Source organism: Alligator mississippiensis, chromosome 14 (assembly GCF_030867095.1).
Source record: "Alligator mississippiensis isolate rAllMis1 chromosome 14, rAllMis1, whole genome shotgun sequence".
Lineage (NCBI taxonomy): Eukaryota > Metazoa > Chordata > Crocodylia > Alligatoridae > Alligator > Alligator mississippiensis.
Genome location: NC_081837.1, coordinates 1,507,776 through 1,524,618, shown reverse-complemented (window position 1 = coordinate 1,524,618; position 16,843 = coordinate 1,507,776). Strand labels below are relative to the sequence as shown.

The 16,843-nt window shown below is 72.4% G+C and overlaps 2 protein-coding genes across 5 annotated transcripts; one reads left to right on the top strand and one right to left on the bottom strand.

The window, feature by feature from the left end:
- Window positions 1-425: 425 nt before the first annotated feature.
- CORO6 (coronin 6) lies at window positions 426-7,573 on the top strand. 4 transcript variants are annotated; one of them, XM_059717182.1, is made up of 11 exons: window positions 432-551; window positions 1,072-1,277; window positions 2,714-2,836; window positions 3,480-3,609; window positions 3,716-3,897; window positions 4,704-4,823; window positions 5,546-5,650; window positions 5,808-5,953; window positions 6,168-6,225; window positions 6,335-6,565; window positions 6,735-7,573. In XM_059717182.1, the coding sequence occupies exons 2-11, from the start codon at window positions 1,080-1,082 to the stop codon at window positions 6,855-6,857; spliced, it is 1,416 nt and encodes a 471-aa protein (XP_059573165.1). In that variant the 5' UTR covers window positions 432-551; window positions 1,072-1,079; the 3' UTR covers window positions 6,858-7,573. The 4 variants fall into 4 exon arrangements, with proteins under 4 accessions (XP_059573166.1, XP_059573165.1, XP_059573164.1 ...); XM_059717181.1 differs by lacking the exon at window positions 4,704-4,823 and adding an exon at window positions 4,415-4,534; XM_059717183.1 differs by lacking the exon at window positions 6,735-7,573 and having other exon boundaries at window positions 426-551; window positions 4,415-4,823; window positions 6,335-6,424.
- Window positions 7,574-7,835: 262 nt separating this feature from the next.
- On the bottom strand, window positions 7,836-16,828 carry ANKRD13B (ankyrin repeat domain 13B). Its single transcript, XM_059717555.1, has 15 exons — window positions 16,429-16,828; window positions 12,772-12,907; window positions 12,485-12,609; window positions 12,325-12,370; window positions 11,991-12,134; window positions 11,433-11,622; window positions 11,212-11,278; window positions 10,856-10,937; window positions 10,704-10,768; window positions 10,500-10,630; window positions 10,247-10,404; window positions 9,995-10,147; window positions 9,533-9,693; window positions 9,331-9,407; window positions 7,836-9,217 (listed from the first exon to the last, which is right to left on the bottom strand). The coding sequence occupies exons 1-15, from the start codon at window positions 16,531-16,533 to the stop codon at window positions 8,995-8,997; spliced, it is 1,863 nt and encodes a 620-aa protein (XP_059573538.1). The 5' UTR covers window positions 16,534-16,828; the 3' UTR covers window positions 7,836-8,994.
- Between the last annotated feature and the right edge of the window lie 15 nt (window positions 16,829-16,843).

Below are 16,843 nucleotides of genomic sequence, written 5' to 3'. Positions count from 1 at the left end.
GGCTGCCCCCGATGGGGGTGAGTGAGCTGCGGGAGGGCCGCCATGCGCTCGCAGCCCGGCCGTGCGGTGCGGGGCAGCCCTCTGGCTGGCTGCCCCCGGGCCCAGCGCGGCGGGGGCGGGGGTCCTCGCCCTCCCCCCGGCCCGCCCGGCGCCGTCTGTGCCCCAGCCCGGCCGGGCTCGCGGGGTGCGGGCCAGGACCCTCCGCTCCGCTCCGCTCCGGCCAGAGCCCGCGGCGCGGCGCGGCGCAGGCTGCAGGGGAGAGGGCGGGGGTCGCCGCGCTGCGGCCCGCGGCCGGCAGGGCGGTGTGTGCCGGCGCGGCGCAGGCTGCCCGGCCGTGTCGTCCCGCGCCGCGGCAGGCGGGGGCTCGGCCCTGCCCCCGGCCCTTGGCCGCCGCCCCCCGCGCTCCGACCAGCTGTCGCGGGCGCGGCGCGGCGCCGACCTCCCCGCCCGCCCGCTCGCCCGCCCCCAGCGCCTCGGCCGCGTCCGCCCCGCACCGCACCGCACCGCCTCGGACGCCGCACCGCACCGCACCGCCGCGCCGCGCCGCGCAGGTAAGCGCCCGCTGTCCCGGGCCCGCACGCGCGGCTGTGCCGGGGAAGTGCCCGCGGCGCCGCAGTGCCCGCACGTGCTTGGCCCCGCTGCCCCGCCGGGCCCGGCCGTCTCCCCGCGCGCTGCGCCCTCGACCTTGCGGCCCCGCTCCCCCGCGCCGGGCTGCGCCGCCTCCCCTCCGCCCGGCACGGACGAGCCGCCAGCGCCGGGGGCTGCGGACACCTGCCCCGGCCCCGGCCCCGGCCCCGGCCCCGGCCCCGCACGGGGAGGGCGCAGGGGCATCTCGGCGGCGCCCCGGGGGCTAGCCGGGGCAGGGTATCCTGGGGAGGAAGCGAGCGCGAGAAGCCGGCGGCGGGCACGGAGGCTGCAGTGGCCTCCCGGGGCTGCCCGGCGGTCTCCCTGCCCCTCGCCGCAGGGCAGGTGCCACACGCGCAGGGGCTGGGCCGCGGAGCGCACCCGTGGGGCCCCCCGCGCGAGGGCCGGTCCTGGGGGGCATCCCCGCTGACCCCCTGCCGCCCCCAGCCGCAGCCATGAGCCGCCGAGTCGTGCGCCAGAGCAAGTTCCGGCACGTCTTCGGGCAGCCGGTGAAGGCCGACCAGATGTACGAGGACATCCGTGTCTCCAAGGTCACCTGGGACAGCTCTTTCTGTGCCGTCAACCCCAAGTTCGTGGCCATCATCGTGGAGGCCGGTGGTGGGGGCGCCTTCATGGTGCTGCCCCTCTCCAAGGTGGGGTGAGCCGGCGCGGCGGGCCTCGCCACGCGGGGACGCGGCAGGGACGTGTCTCCGGGCTGCGGCCGAGCCACGGGCAGGGCAGGGGGGCCCAGCTGCAAGGCCTTTGTTGCAGCCTGGAGGGGAGGGGGGTCCACGAGCATCCCCATGGTAATGGGGAGGACTGCGCTGAATGCCCCCTGCCCCGAGTCTGGCACCGGAGCCGGTGAGACCGGTGGCCAAAGCCCGGGGCTGGGCTTGGGGGAGGCCCGGCGTGGACGGGGCCCTTTCCCGTGCAGCCGGTGCTGCCCCAAGGTGCTGCAGGCCCGGGGGGTTCACACCGGTGTGCCGGGGCTGGGGGCTGCGTCAGGTCTCCGGGCAGCCCAGGCCGGCACAGCCTCGTGGCCGGGCGCCGGGAGCTGCTCAGGAAGTGCATCATGGTTCTCAGAACTGGGCTGTTTTTGCAACAGGAGCAGCACGTGCATGTGTGCGCCTGTGTGCGTGCAAGCACACTTTCCCTGCCAGCCCCCGACTGCCCCCGCCCTGAGATGCTTGCTCCTGTCTCCCCGGGCAGGAGTCCGGGAGCGGAGCGGGGGTGCTCCAGGCTGGGTGTTGGGGAGGCCGGGCGCCGGGAGGGCAACTATCTGACCAACTCGCTGCCCTCCAGCCGCCCCTGGCTCTGGGCATATCCCTGGTATTGTCCAGCCTGCCTGGGGAGCCACCCAGGACCTGGTCCCCATGCCCACCCAGGCCCCCAGCCCTCGCCGGGCACAACAGTGCCAGGACAATGCCCTTGACCTCGCTCTCCGCGGAGATGGACCGGAGCAGTTGTCGGGGCCGGGGGGCGGGGGCTGCGCTCACAATAAGCCGTGACTCATGCCGGGAACAATTGAGGTGATGCAGGAAACCAGGGGTCACTTTTTCCGCGGGTCGGGTTTCCAGCTGGGCTGTGGGGTGCTGGCCGCCAGCCGCCACGGAGGGGCGGAGGACGTGCCCCGGGCAGGCCGGGCTGGGACAGGTTGCCACGTCCTGCTCTAAGCCCTTCCCGGGGGAGGCCTGGCCTGGCACTGCCCCGAGCCTCTCCCAGGGCCGCGCAGGGAGTCGGTGGCAGAGCTGGGATTCGAACCCGAGCCTGGCACCTCTGCTCTGCACAGCGGGAGGTGCTGGGGGTGGCGGGGCCTGGTGCACAGGACTCCTGGGTCCCCTTCCCAGCTCCTCTTTCATGCCAAGGGGTGCTGCGGGCACCTCCTGGGGGTGTCGTGGCTCAGGGGGCCTGACACAGGTGAGGAGAGGAGGGTCAGCTCTGCCCAGCAGCCTCCAGCTCCCTCGGCTGCGCCTGCAGACCGGGCACAGGTGCTGCGGCCAACTCCTGCCCCACACCGCCCCGGCAGAGGTGCAAGGCGGGCCAGGCCAGGCCTGAGGCCACTCACGGCCACGCCGCACGTGTGTTGCAGACGGGGCGCGTGGATAAGAACCACCCGCTGGTGACCGGGCACACGGCGCCCATCCTGGACATCGACTGGTGCCCGCACAACGACAACGTCATCGCCAGTGCCTCCGAGGACACCACCGTCATGGTAGGGGCAGGGGGAGCCGGGCAGGGCTGAGCGGCCTGCGCGCAGGGACCGGGGAGGGGCGAGGGGCGGCCGCGTGGCCCGGCCCTTCCCCTTTAAAATGCTGGAAGTGTCATGGGCTATTTTTAGTGCCGGTGCCATGTGCGCGCTGGCGCCTGCCGCCCTGTCCATGATGCAGCACTTTGTGCTAAATATACCCCGGGGGCGCGGGCACCTAAAAATAGCCGCAGGGGGGGCAGGGGCCTCTGGGACCGGGGAGGCAGGAGCTGGGGTGTCTGGGCTGGCCCCCCATGCCACTTAGAGACCCCCCAGACCCACCGCTCACTCCCTCTCCTGCTGGTCCCCCAAGCCCACCCAGTGCTTGCCCCCTTCCAGCTGGCCCTGCCACGGGGGTCTCAGCCCCAGCCCCCCGGGGCCTTGGCTGCTGCAGCAATGCCTCCATGCCCACGGTGGGCAGCTGCGTGACACTGCTCCCCAGGGCTGCGCTGCCCCTGCACCCTCTCCGGGAGGGCGCACGGGCATGGGCCGGGGCCTTAACCTGGGGGCTCAGCGGCTCTCTGCAGCTCGCAGGGCCCCGTCTCGGAGCTGCCCACCTCCCCACGGCTCCTTGTGCTGGCGAGGTCTCACCGCCCGTCCTGCACCCCAGGTCTGGCAGATCCCCGATTACGTGCCCATGCGCAACATGACGGAGCCCGTGGTCACGCTCGAGGGGCACTCGAAGCGCGTGGGCATCCTCACCTGGCACCCCACTGCCCGCAACGTACTGCTCAGCGCAGGTAGGGCCCCGTCACGGGCCACGGCTGGGGGGGCGGGTGTCTCCAGGGCCCGGGCCAGCACCAGCCTCCCGGCAGACCCACCCCGGCGTGCCGTCCCCTGGCCCAGGTGGCGACAACCTGGTGATCCTGTGGAACGTGGGCACGGGCGAGATGCTGCTGCGGCTGGACGAGGTGCACACCGACCTCATCTACAACGTCTGCTGGAACCGCAACGGCAGCCTGCTCGTCACCACCTGCAAGGACAAGCACGTGCGCGTCATCGACCCCCGCAAGCAGCAGGTCGTGGCGGTGAGTCCTGGGCATGCGCGTGGCTTACCGCAGCCACCCCCCTCTTCCCCGGGCACCCCCGGAGCTGGCGCCCCTGGGCTCTGTCTGTGCCCAGCTGCCCTCTCAGACCAAGTGTCACCCCGGGGAGCTGGGAAGATGCCCACTGGCGAGGCTGATGCCTCAGGGCACCGTGGCCGTGACACAGGCGTGGCCCCCTTGGAGACTGGACCAGCCCATGGCTCCACTCCTCCCTCCCCCCGCCCATGCATCCGTGGTGCTGGGAGGCTTCGCCCCCATCCATGCCCACCGGTACCGGCCCATCCTAAGCCCTGCATGGCTGCCCTGGCACCCACCGCCGCCCTGGCCTGGCCTTGGAGCATGAGCCCTGCACCGCTGGACGAGCCCAGCAATCCCTGAGCATGGAGACGTGGTCCTCAAAGGGGCACGACGGGCATCCCCGGGCGCGGGCACAGCTGACCTCGCACTAACCGCTGCCCGCGTGTCTGTCTGGTTTGACCCCACTAACCGCCGGCGCCAGGAGAAATCCAAGCCGCACCAAGGCGCCCGCCCCGTCCGCGCCATCTTCATGGCCGATGGCAAGATCTTCACCACCGGCTTCAGCAAGATGAGCGAGCGGCAGCTGGCGCTCTGGGACCTGGTACGGCGCGGCGCTGCTCGGCTCTGGACGCTGCCGCGTGCCGCAGGGCCCGGACGCCTGGGTCCTACGAGAGGAGGGAGTGCTCGCGGGTACACGGGAGCGTTGCAGACTCAGGGCCCATCCGTGCGCCGCGTCCTGGGCACCCGCGCTAACCCTCTTCCCCCCCCAGGAGAGGTTTGCGCCCCACGAAGGGATGCGGCCCCTGCGGGCCATCTTCACGCGGGAAGGCTACATCTTTACCACGGGCTTTACCCGGATGAGCCAGCGGGAGCTGGGCTTGTGGGACCCGGTAACGCTGCCGCGCGGGAGGGCTCAGCCTGGGAACTTGGGCATCGCGGCTTCCCCCGCCCGGCACCGGCGGCGGTGCCCGCGGTCTGCCCGTGCCGCTCTGGCCCCTCCTGGTAGGGCCCCCGAGGGCCGGCTCTGCCGTCTTCTCACCCTCCCATCGGGCTGGCGCCAGCAAGTCCCAGCTCGCGGGCGATGCTCCCTAACGCTGAGGGCTCCCTGACCCTGGTAGCTGGAGCCCAGGCCCCGTGGCCAGGGCAGCAGGCGGGCTCCAGGCCCGTGTGGCCTTGGGGCAGCCTATGCCCCGCATTGTGGCCGCAGCTGGGCACGGCCCCTGCAAGCGATGCGAAGTTCCCAGGGCTCGTGTGCCGTGCGTGTGCCCAGGGCGGGGGGCAGCGGGTGCACGCGGGGAGTGCCGTGACGCCGGGGTCAGCTGGGACCGCGGGGCTCGAGGGCAGGGGGGAGCTGTGCCGGGCTGCCGGGGAGGGGTGCCGGGGGGGCACAGACGGCAGGCCGGTGGGGGGCGCGGGGCTGAGCCGGGGTGGACTCCAGAGCTGGGGTACAGGGAGGCCGAGAGCTGGGGCAGCCACAGCTGCGAGCTGGGGCAGGTAGGGCCCGGGCGGGGGCTCTTTGGGGGTGCTCCTGGGCGTGGAGGGAACAGGGCAGGCGTGTGACACTAGCAGTGCCCAGGCTGCCCCCACGCTCACTGCCCCCTTTGCCCCGCAGAAGAGCTTCGAGGAGCCCATCGCCCTGCAGGAGATGGACACCAGCAACGGGGTGCTGCTGCCCTTCTACGACCCCGACTCCAGCATCGTCTACCTGTGCGGCAAGGTACCCGGGGCCTGAGCCCGCGGGCTCTCCGGGTGGCTCCTGCTTGCTGGCACGCATTCCTCTCGCCGGGCACCAGCCCCGCACCAGCCAGCGCGTAGGGGTCCTGGCCCCTGGCCTGCAGCTGATGCCTGGCCCTTCCCTCCTCCCCCGCGGGCAGGGGGACAGCAGCATCCGGTACTTCGAGATCACGGACGAGCCGCCCTACGTGCACTACTTGAGCACCTACAGCAGCAAGGAGCCGCAGCGCGGCATGGGCTTCATGCCCAAGAGGGGCCTGGACGTCAGCAAGTGCGAGATCGCCCGGTGAGCGGGGCGCGTGGTGGCGGGACCCCTCACCCCCATAGCACGCGGGCACTGCACGGGCACAGGCACCCGGAGGCCCCCGTGCACGTCCCTGTCACCGTGCCCAGCCTGCACCCGCGTGTCTGCCATGGGGCGCTGGGCTCCGGGGCTCCCGGCAGGGACGGGGTGCCCTGCGAGGCGGCTGCACCCACAGCTGCACCCGCTCCCCGCGCAGGTTCTTCAAGCTGCACGAGCGGAAGTGTGAGCCCATTGCCATGACGGTGCCACGCAAGGTGAGTGGCGCGGGCACCTGCCGTGCCCAGTCCCGGGTCCCAAGGTGGGGCGGTGCGGTGCGGCGGGGCCTGGCTGTCCCGTCACGGCCCGTGGCCGGCTTCCCCGCAGTCCGACCTGTTCCAAGACGACCTGTACCCCGACACGCCGGGCCCCGAGCCTGCGCTGGAGGCGGACGAGTGGCTTTCGGGGAAGGACGCGGAGCCCATCCTCGTCTCGCTGCGCGACGGCTACGTGCCCGTCAAGAACCGCGAGCTCAAGGTGGTCAGGAAGAACGTCCTGGACAACCGGCCACCGCTGGGGCCGCGCCGCAGCCAGTCCTCCTGTGACGCCAACTTCTCGGTGAGTGCCCGGGCCATGCCGCGGGGGCCCTACCGCCCACCGGGACTTGGGGGGCGGCTCCGGGCTCTGTGCGGGGCTGCTCCTCCACGGACACCTCGGAGGTGAGCGCCCAACGGGTGGAAGGGGAGACCTGGTGCCCGCCACCTGATGGGCACGCTCCCCCCTGCAGCGCCTGACGCTGGAGGAGCTGCTGGAGGAGATCCGGGCGCTGAGACAGGCCGTCCAGGCCCAGGAGAAGCGCATCTCCGAGCTGGAGCACAAGCTGGGCCAGTTCACCAACGGCACGGACTAGCGGCCCCCGCCCCGCGGCCGGCCAGGACTGGGCCCAGCCCTGCTGACGGGATTAAAACCCAAGCCCGAGCGGGGAGGCCGAGCCGTGTTCTTTCCCGGGGCTGCGGGGGCGCGTGCCCTCGGCCACCCCGGTACCGCTCCCCGCCGCGGCCCCCGGCGAGACACGGCTGTGCCCTGCGATGGACTGCGATGGAGCCCTGTGCTCTGGGGGCTCCCGAGGGCTCGCCTCCCCCCGCGGGGTGTGGGGTGCAGGACGGGTCCCTAGGCCAGGGGCCGGGTGCTTGCAGGGAAAGGCCTCAACTTGCTCCGTGGGGCAGGGGCGCTGTGCTGTGCTGTGCTGTGCTGCGCGTGCTGGGGTCCAGCCCCCGGGGACAGGCAGCCTGGGGCCAGCTCGGCCCGGGGGACAGGAGTGGCTCTGAGGACACTGGACCTCATGGGCAGAGCCAGCGACGTAGGGACCCAGCTGGGGTCCGGGGGGTCTATGGGGGCAGAGCCTGGGCTCACGGGCCAGGCCAGCCGTGGGCATGGGGGTGTCCTCGGGGCACCTGTGACCTCAGGGCCAGTCAGGGGCATCTTGCTGTCCGGGGTGGGGGTGCCCGCAGGCAGGGTGCTGAGCCCCACTGGGGATGCAGCGAGCTTAGGGAGCGCTCGAGGCCGCATCCATCCACCCTCTCGGCAGCTCCACGGCCCCCGCTAATAAACAGCTAATTGCTCCGACTGCGCCTGCCTGGTCCGTGCCCAAGCACGGGGGACATCAGGGCCAGAGCCACCCGGGGGGGGGGGGGGGGCCTGCGACCCCTGCTCTGAGCTGCCCCATGGGGCTGACGCGGCCCAGGGGCTTCGGGAGCCGACGGGAGCCCAGCAGCCGCTGCATCCCTGCTCCCCCAAGGTGTCCCCGCTCCCCGCGGCCATGGAGGGGGCCGGTTCTGGCCTCTCCCCACCGCCCAGCCCGGCGAGACCACGAGCCCGGCCCAGGAGCCACGGGAAAGACAGTTTATTGGTGACCGCCGGGGCCTGCTCTCGCTGCCGAGCATCCCGGCCTGCGCATGGTGCGGGGCGGGGGTGGTCGTGGTCAGTTAAGAAAAGTCCCTGCCCCAGCATGGCGCCCCAGGACCCGCACCCCTGCCCCGGCTCCCCGCAGGGCTCACGGCCCCCGGGCCCCCAGAGCCTCTGAGCCGGCCCCGGCCCGTGGGGCGTTTGTGGGAGTTAGCACCATTTGACGTAGGGTTATCGGGGGGTGTGCTGCCGCGGGGGCCTGGGGGGATGCTGGGCAGTGTGGGGGAGCCCCTGGGGGCAGAGGATGGGGCACCCCAGAGACTCCAGCCCTGCCACTGCCCAGGGTGCCCTCAGCTCCTCCTGCCCCTGCCATGCCCCGCTGGGCTGCCCCTGGGACGGCGGGCGATGGCTGGCCTGGGCATCGCTCCCGGGCAGTGGTGGCTCCCTCGGCCGGGGCCGGGGCCGTGCCCGGCAGGGCTGGTGGCTCCTGGGTAAGTGCACTTGATGCTGTTGGAGCGGCCGTGTTGGGGGATGCCGGTGGCATGGGGCGGCCCCAGGCCTCGCACCCTCCCCCTGCGCCAGGCTGGGCTGGGGGCCGTGGGCTCAGTGCACAGTAAGTGGCCAGGAGAGATGGCACCCCGGGGCATCCCTGCCCCGAGAGCCAGTGTGCTGTAGGGTGCAGGGGTGAGCGGGCCTGCCGGGGCCCCAGCTGGCAGCTGCCGGGGAGAGAAGCCCCTGCCCGTACGGTGCAGGAGAGTCGGGGCTCCCCCTTAGTTGCCCTGAGCACTGGGGTATGCCCCCCTCCCCGCTGCGTCCTGCCCCCCCGGGCCAGGAGCAGCTCCGGGAGCTGAACCCGGCCTGGCCCTGTCTGTTCCCGTCCCCTGCAAACCCAGCAGGACCCACCCCAGCTGGGCGGGGGGCTCTGGGACCAGCACCGCGCCCTGCATGTGCATGGGGGGCCAGGCCAGAGCCGAGCCCCAGCGTCCCCCACCCGCTGTCCTGCCAGCGTGGTCCCCGCATGGCTCAGAGTGCTGTCAGGCCAGCCCCCGTCTCGTCCACCCGCCGCGGCGCGGTGTGGGGGTCCCCGTGCCCCGTTCTGGGCGGGCCAGGCAGGAGCGGGTGACCCCGCCGCCGGCGCGGGGCTACTGCTCGGTGAGCGAGAGCTGCAGGATGCGTCGCAGCTCCTCCTCCTCCTGCCGCGTGCGCCGCTCGGCCTCCTCCTGCTCCCGCGCCGACAGCTCCATGGCCAGGCGCAACTGCTTTTCGTAGCTGCCCAGCGCCGGGCTGGGTCCTCCGCCACCCCCGCTCGCCGGCGGTGGCGGCTGGGGGGTGGCCGGCCGGGGGGGCGGCGTGTGCTGAGGAGTCCTGTGAGGAGGGAGACGGGTGAGGGCAGGGTGCCCCGGGGGACTCTGGGAACCCCGACGGCACGGCCCCGTGTCCCACGTGCCCCCGGCAGGGGCTGGCCAGGCTTGACCCACCTGTCTGCTCGGCGGCCCTCATGGGACATGGGGTGCGTGCCCGGTTTGCTGTTGGTCAGCGCTTCCCAGATGGTGACCTGCAATGGTGAGCGTGCAGCAGCGCATTAACCCCTTGCTGGCCTCTGCGCTGCCTGCCAAATGGGCCCTCTCGCCGCGGGGTGGGGGCACAGCGCGGCACGGCACGGCACGGCACGGCACCCACCTGGTCGTACTCGCTGCCAGCCTCGAGCAGGCTCTGCTGGATGGCGAACTGCAGCAGGTCGTCGTCGTCCTCCCGTGCAGTGTCAGGGTGGCTGCCCACCACGCTGTACCCCCGCGGCACCTCGAACAGCGACGGGTCCATCTCGCACGCCCGGCACGAGGCTGCGGGGCCGGGCATATGCATCATGGGGGAGGCTGGGGGGTGCCATGTGGACTACCCACCCCAGCACGCCCTCCTCTGGCTCGTGCCCAGCTCCCAGCACGAATGGGGGGTAGGTTGGTTCCCACCGCTGCACCACACTGGCTGCTGGGCCAGGCGAGCCCCATGCCAACCTTCCCGATAGCCTAGGGAAATGGGGGGGCTCAGCCAGGGGTGCCAGTAGGACCCTCCCCCCGGCCGAGCCTGCAGACGGTCCCTGGGGCCCGGGGTCTCTGCCAGGGTCGCGCTGCCCCCGGCCCGTACTCAGGGAGCTGGAGCTGCTGACGCTGGAGGAGTCGCTGCTGGGGGATGGGGCCTCGCTGCTGGGGCTGTGGCGCAGGGAGCTCACGGGCTCGTCGCAGCCGTTGAGGTTCCCGAAGGTGATGCGGGCGTTGAGGATGTGGAAGATGGGGATTTCTGCGGGACACAGAGCTGTGAGGGCTCGGGGGCAGCCAGGGGCACGCGGCCGCCCCACGGCGTGGGCTGCGGGACCGGGGTGGCAGCCGCAAGCCTCACCGATCTTGATGGGGAAGCCGGGCGGCAGGCGGAGCGTGATGAAGTCGCGGAGCTTGGCGAAGAGCGCGTTGCTGATGGCCATGAGGTCGATGATGGGCGCCACCTGCTCGGCCAGGGACAGCGGGTGGTCCTCGCACAGCCACAGCTTGGCCTTGAACCTGCGGGAGACACGCGGCCGGAGCCAGGGCAGGGCAGGCACTGCCCGCGGCGGGCGAGGCCTGCCCCCGTGCCCCACCACCACCGGCCTCCTTACTTCTGCGTCTTGGTGGTGAGCTCCATGGGCCGCCCCATGTCGCGGTGGCCGAGCTCGAAGCTGGGGTTGAAGTACTCCTCGGGCGTGATGGCCGTGGGGTTGGTGTGGCTCAGGGTCTGCGTGATCAGCGTCTGCACGGGGCCGACCCGCGTTAGGCCGGGGGCAGGGGCAGGCGGGCCAGCCAGCGCCCACCCGGGTACTCACCCCGTTGTTGTGGCCCACGTGCTGCTCCGCGATGCCCAGGAAGGATTGCAGCGGCGTCTTGCTGCCTGCGGGACATGGGGCAGCTGGCGGCTCAGCCGGCACGGGCAGGCGGGAGGGAGGGGACCCCTCTCAGATGCCGGAGCGGGCATTACCTTTGCTCTTGCCCTTGTGCTGGTCGGAGAGGTGCTCCGTCCGCGTCCGCGTGATCAGCTCCACGTTGGACGCGCCGTAGACCTGGGCGAGGAGAGCGAGTGGCAGAGGCTGCTGCTGCCCCTGCACCCTGGGACATCACCCTGGCAGCCGTGCCGTACCGTGCCGCCCCGGGAGCTTCACCGCCTGGGGTGCCGCAGCTCAGTCTGCACCACGGCAGCTCGGCGCCAGCCGGGCGCGGGGCACAGCTGCCGGCGGAGCTCGGGCACCTGGAAGGACCGGCCCCGGCCCCGGTGCTGCTGCCCCAGCGCCCGGCCTCCGTAAGTCTGCAGCCAGCTCCCCTGGTGCTGCCCCTCACCTTGGCCTCATAGCCGTTCACCGTCTCCGTCTTCTCGCTCCTCCAGCCCAGGATGCCCGTCTTGTTCCTGATGGTGAGATGAGGCGGCTGTGAGCCGTGGCCTGGCCCTGCCCCGGGCACGGCACTTCCACCCCACAGCGCTACGCCGCACCAGGCAGCACCGGGGAGCCCCAGGCCTCCCCACCGTGCCCTTTCCCTGGCTCGGGCTGTGCTGCGCCCACCTCTCGAAGGCGATGTTCTTGGTGTCGAGCTGCGTGGTGACGACGGGTGCCGTGAGCCGCCCCATCACCTGCTCCTCGGTGGGCTGCACGGCAGCCAGCAGCACCTCGTGGTCGTGGCTGGCCAGGGCCAGCGTCTCGGAGTACACCACGCGCCGGTCGTGGTCGATCTCCATCACCACCGCGCTGGTGTCTGGGGGAGCAGGGGGCTGCGGTCAGGCACGAGCAGTGGGGGTGCCCGGCTGGGTGGGCACGTGCAGGGCTGGGTGCATGCACGGGAGACGCGCATGCAAGGCAGGGTGAAGGGCTGCGTGTGCACATTTGCAAGGGCGTGCCAGGGGCTAGCACGGGGGCGGGCGCCCATGCTGCTCTCCATCCCGGTGCCACGGTGCTTTGCTCTTGCTTGCCCAGCTCTGGGCTCCCGCCCAGCCCCCAGGCTCTGCCCGCCGGCTCCTGACTGGCGACACCGGTCCAGGACCCTGCGCCCGGCTCCATGAGGGTGAGCGCCCGCACCCCGGCCAGCGCTGTGGGGAGGGGGGCAGCGCCCGGCCCCACACTGACCTTGTCCCCGGAAGACGAAGCTGCGGTTGCCCCGCTGCCAGGTCATGTGGTCAAAGCCCAGCAGGGTGGTGTCCACGCGCAGGTTCTGGCCACACTTCCACACCTTGTAGGTGTCGCTGGGGCAGATCTTGGAGACCAGGGGCACTGGGGGAGCGGCAGCGTTAGGGGGTGGGAAGGGGCTGCCCCCAGGCCCCGGCGTGCAGGCGGCGTCGCAGGTTCAGGGGCGCGGGGGCTGACGGAGGAACGGACGGGCAGGCAGGGACGGGGCAGGGGCAGCTGGCTGGCGGCATGGGGGGGTCCCTGGGGGAGCTGCCCAGATCAACCCCCTACTCACCCCAGCTGGTGAATTCCCATTTCATCTCCACGTAGAAGTCCTGGGCCTGCAGGGAGGAGAGCGGGCAGGTGAGAGGGGCCCGTGCCAGCCCCGTCCGGCCGCCAGGCTGGGTACAGGGGTGGGGTGAGGGGCGCCCGGCCGGGGATGGGGGCACCCATACCTTGCGCAGCTTCTCCAGCAGGATGGGGATGCCCGCCAGGCGCTTGACGGCTCTCTGGTAATCGCGGTAACGCAGGATCAGCTGCACCAGCTCCAGGTCCCGGGTGCTCACGGCTTCCTGGAGCACTGCCGGGTGCAGATGGGCATCAGGACGGGGTGCAGGTCAGGTCAGCTTTGCCAGGGCGGGCATGGCCCCGGCCCCGGGCCCACTCCCCGCCATCCCATGCAGAGGCTCCCATATCCCCCACCATAACCGCCAGGCACCAGCCCAGCCCGGCGCCCGCTCACCCGTCCAGCCGCTGCGGTTCTCCTTGCCCACGTCGGCACCGTGCTTGAGCAGGACGCGGGCGCACTCCAGGTGGCCCAGCGTGGTGGCCAGGTGCAGTGGCGTGCGGCCCCGCGGGTCCAGCTGCTCGATGTCCACCTGCCCAGGGACTGAGGGGTCAGCGGCAGCCCCGCCGGCTCTCCCCTGCCTGGGGCCGTGCTCTTGGGGGGGAGCCTGGACCCCATCCCCCCCGACTGCTGGGCAGCTCCGGGCCCCACGGCGGGTGGCACCAAGACCCCTGTCTGCTGGGGCTGAGACCCTGGCACTGGGTGCTGAGCGGGTGCTGGGCGCGCCCAGGGCCCCGGGTCGACCTCTGCCACGAGTGCAACCGTGGCGTGGTCTCACCTGCCCTACGCAGCGGTTGCAAACCAGCCGTTCTCCGGCCACTCGCGGGGAGCTGAGCCTGGAGACCCCTGCCCGGAGCGCCAGGTGCCCCCAGCAGCACTTGCCCCGGGGTGCACAGGCAGGGCTGGGCCGGCCCGGGCCTGGGGTGCGAGCAGGGGGCACATGCCCAGGACCTGCCTGTTGGCATCGGAGATGCTGCCAGGTTGCTTAGAGACGGCTGCACGCAGGAGCCTGATATACCCCCCCAGGGTCCTCGTTACCGCCTTCCCCCCAGCTGCTAATTGCCCCATGCTCGTTTGTGCGAGACTGGCCCCGCGGGCCAAGGCTTGTTGTTGCTGGGAGGCTGTCGGGCTCCCGGGAGGGTGTTGGGGCTCCGACCTCTCCGTGGCCTGCAGCCAGCTGTGGCCACGGCCTCCTGCCCGTGCCCCGGGTCAACCACGTCCTGCCTGGCCCGGCTGCTTGCACCCGTGAGCCAGCTCCCCGCCCCGGGCATGGCTCCAGCAGCTGCAGCCATGCCAAGTGGGGGATCCCCCCCGCAGCCCTGGCCCCGCGCCCCGTCCCCACCACAACCTGCCCCTCAGCCAAGTCCTGGTCCCTGGCAAACCCGCAGCTGCCCCGGTCTCGGCCTGGCCCAGGGGCCTGCTCGGTGCCCGCCTGTGCCACCAGCGGCACAGGCCACGATGCACTGGCGAGAGTGGAGCTGATGCCGGGAGCAGCGCCTCCTGCTCGTCAGCGCCAGCGCGTTAATTAAATGCTCTCTGCTGCGACTGCTCACTCTTAATTGCTCTAATGAAAAGGGCTCCAATTAAGGAAAACACCCCTGGCGCACCCGGCAGCCGGTGCCACTGGCTCCCTGGGCCTGTGGGTTGTGATGGCAGGGGGCTCTGGGCAGGGGGGTCCTCTCCAGGCCATGTCAGGGCACAGGATGGCACAGGGCCTGTGGCTCCAGGAAACTGGGAATGGGCACTAGGACTTGGTGTCAATCCAGAGTCACTCCATTTACACCGGGGTGGAGTCTACGGGACTCAGGGGCCCCTGGCCTGCCGCTCAGCCCTGGCCCTGGCACCTGGCAGGCAGCATGGTGCCCATGTCCACCCAGTGCCCTGTGGGCAGTGGGCAAGGGGCTGTCGCCCCACTGTAGTGAAGCCAAACCCGCACCCCTGGGCCAGGGGCTCTGCGACCTGGTGCCAGGATGGAGACCAGCAACCATACCAGGGCAGGGACCAGCCGATTCCCCGTGGCTGAGGAGGGAGCAGATGCGGGCCTGGGAGCAGAGTAGGAGCCAACAGGCTGCAGGGCATGGCCTGGATCGTGGCTGGGGCCTGCCCTGTCACCGCCTGGCCCGGAGAAGCGGAGCGAGGAGGACAGATGCTGGCTCAGCAGCGCAGGGCCCACGCCAGCACCTGGCACATGGCTCTGGGGGCCGAATAACACCAGCAGTATCAGGCTGCAAGGCCGGGGGTGGCGTGGAGCGAGGGCAGTGGTTAGCAGACCATCCGTCACGAGAGGGGCGCAGCCGGGGGGCAGCAAGGGCTATGGAGGAGGCAGGGAGCCGACCCCGGGGGCTTCTGCGGCACAGGCGATGCAGGGGTCTGCTGGGGGCTCCTAGGGGCCTGGGGCCTGTGCTGGGCATGCCAGCACCCCCCTACTACCCCAGGATCCTCCCCATATGCTGGACAAACTCTGGTTTCTCTGCAGCGCTGAAAATGCCAGCCTTGGCCAAGCCGGCTACGGGCACCACCGGCTTCCCAGAGGGCACCAGTGGGCCTGGGTGCAGCAGGCACAGCCTGGAGGGCAGGTCATCCCCGAACTGACACGGAGGTGGTACGTGTGCTGCGCGCCCCGGCACCCGCTGGGTGGGAATCGGCTCTGATCTGCCTCCAGCCAGCCAGAGAGGCTGTGTGAAGCGGGCCCAGCCTGGGACACCCCCGCCCCGCTGTGCCCACTGCTCTCTGAGCCCTGCTGGGCCTGGCGGCAGGGAGGGCCGGCTGCCGGAGCCAGGGAGTCGGCCCAGAACCAGGGCCGCTGACGGCAGCAGAGGAAAGTGCTGACAAGGTGACCCGTGCAGAACCTGACACCCGCGGCACCTGCACCCGCCGCCCCCGGCTCTGCCAGCCCGGGGATGCTGCAGCTCGGCGGGCACGTGTCCCCACTGCACGGGGCTGAGCCCATCGCTGGGACAGCGCTGCTGGGGATCCCGGGGTGCCCAGAGCCCTTGGACAGGCTGGAGCGTCCCCCTGCTCTTGACAGGGACCCTGCCCCTCCCATGGCCTGCCCATGGCAGAGGGCAAGGGAATGGGGTCCTGGCCGCTCATCATCAGGCCCAGCCAGGCACCGAGCCCACTCCTCATCCCTCCCTGCCATGCCTGGGTACCCCCATCACCCCATCACCACGCAGGGGCCTGGACAGCTCATCCATCCCCCAGGAAGCTGTAGGGACCACGGCTCGATGCCAACCGGGCACTGCAAGCTGGTCTGAGCCCCGCGCTGGCAGTGTGAGAGGTGCTGAGCACTGGGGCCTGGTGGGCATGTGGCCTGGCCATGTGGGCCAGGCATGGCCCAGCACGGCACAGCACGGTGGGCCCTGGCATGCCATGCTCACCCCTCTCTGCTCGTGCCAGGAGGAGCTCAGCCCTGAGGCTCAGCCACCCCCTGGCATGGATGCTCACTTGGGGTGCTTGAACAGCTGCCTCTCTCTTGGAGACCCCCTGCCCTGCCCACATGCTGCTGGGGGATGGGGGCAGCCCAGCCCCAGCCTCCCCGGCCCTGGCAATGCCACGCGGCACCCGGGCGAGCGTGGCATCCGCAAGAAGCACTGTGTCCCCTGCCCCAGAACGGGGCTCTGCCTCCCTGGCCCCGCTACAAACCCAGAGGCACCACCGGGTCCCCGGCCAAGCACCCAGCGCCACGGGAACAACCCCCTGGCCCGACCTGCTCGGCGCTGCACGCACGTGGCTCGGCCTGTCCCGAGTCCCAGACCCCCGCACAGCCACACGCGCCCACGCCTGGCACAAGAAAGGCGGGTGTGGCCCAGGCAAAGAGGGACAGGAACCAGGCCTCGTGACAGCGCGCCGGAGCGCCATCCTGCCCGCCTGGGCACGGCTTGGGGGTGGCGTGGGAGCAGGTGCCCTTCCCCGCCCGCCACCCCCGCGCCAGCTGGGGATCCGGAGGGGGGTGGGGGGAGGCTGCGGGCCCCTGGGGGCACGGCGGGGCCGGGCCCCTCCCGGCCCGGCCCGGCCCGGCCCCGGCCCCGGCCCATCCCCGCGGGCACCCACCTGCTCGGCGGCCAGCTCGCGCTCCAGCTCGCGGGGCCGGTTGTGCCAGACCAGGCGGTGCAGCGGGAACCTGCCCGGGCCGCGGGGCCCGGAGGAGCCGCTCATGCTGCCGGCATGCCGGGCCGGGGCCGGGGCCGGGGCCGGGCGGGGCGCGGGGCGGCGGCGGCGGCGGCGGCGCGGGGGGAGCCCCGGGCGCCGGGCAGGGCGCGCAGCCCCCGGGCGGAGCCGGCGCGGAGCATCGCGGCGGGGCCCGGGCGGCTCTGCGGGGCCGGCTGGGACTTGTAGTCCCGCAACCGGGCGGGGCCGGGGGCTGCACCGCGCCGCTCCGCCCGGCCCCGGCTCCGGCTCCGGCTCCGACTCCGGCGCCGCCTCCCGCGGGCAGCGCCGTGCTGCGCCCCGGCTCGGGCAGCCTTGG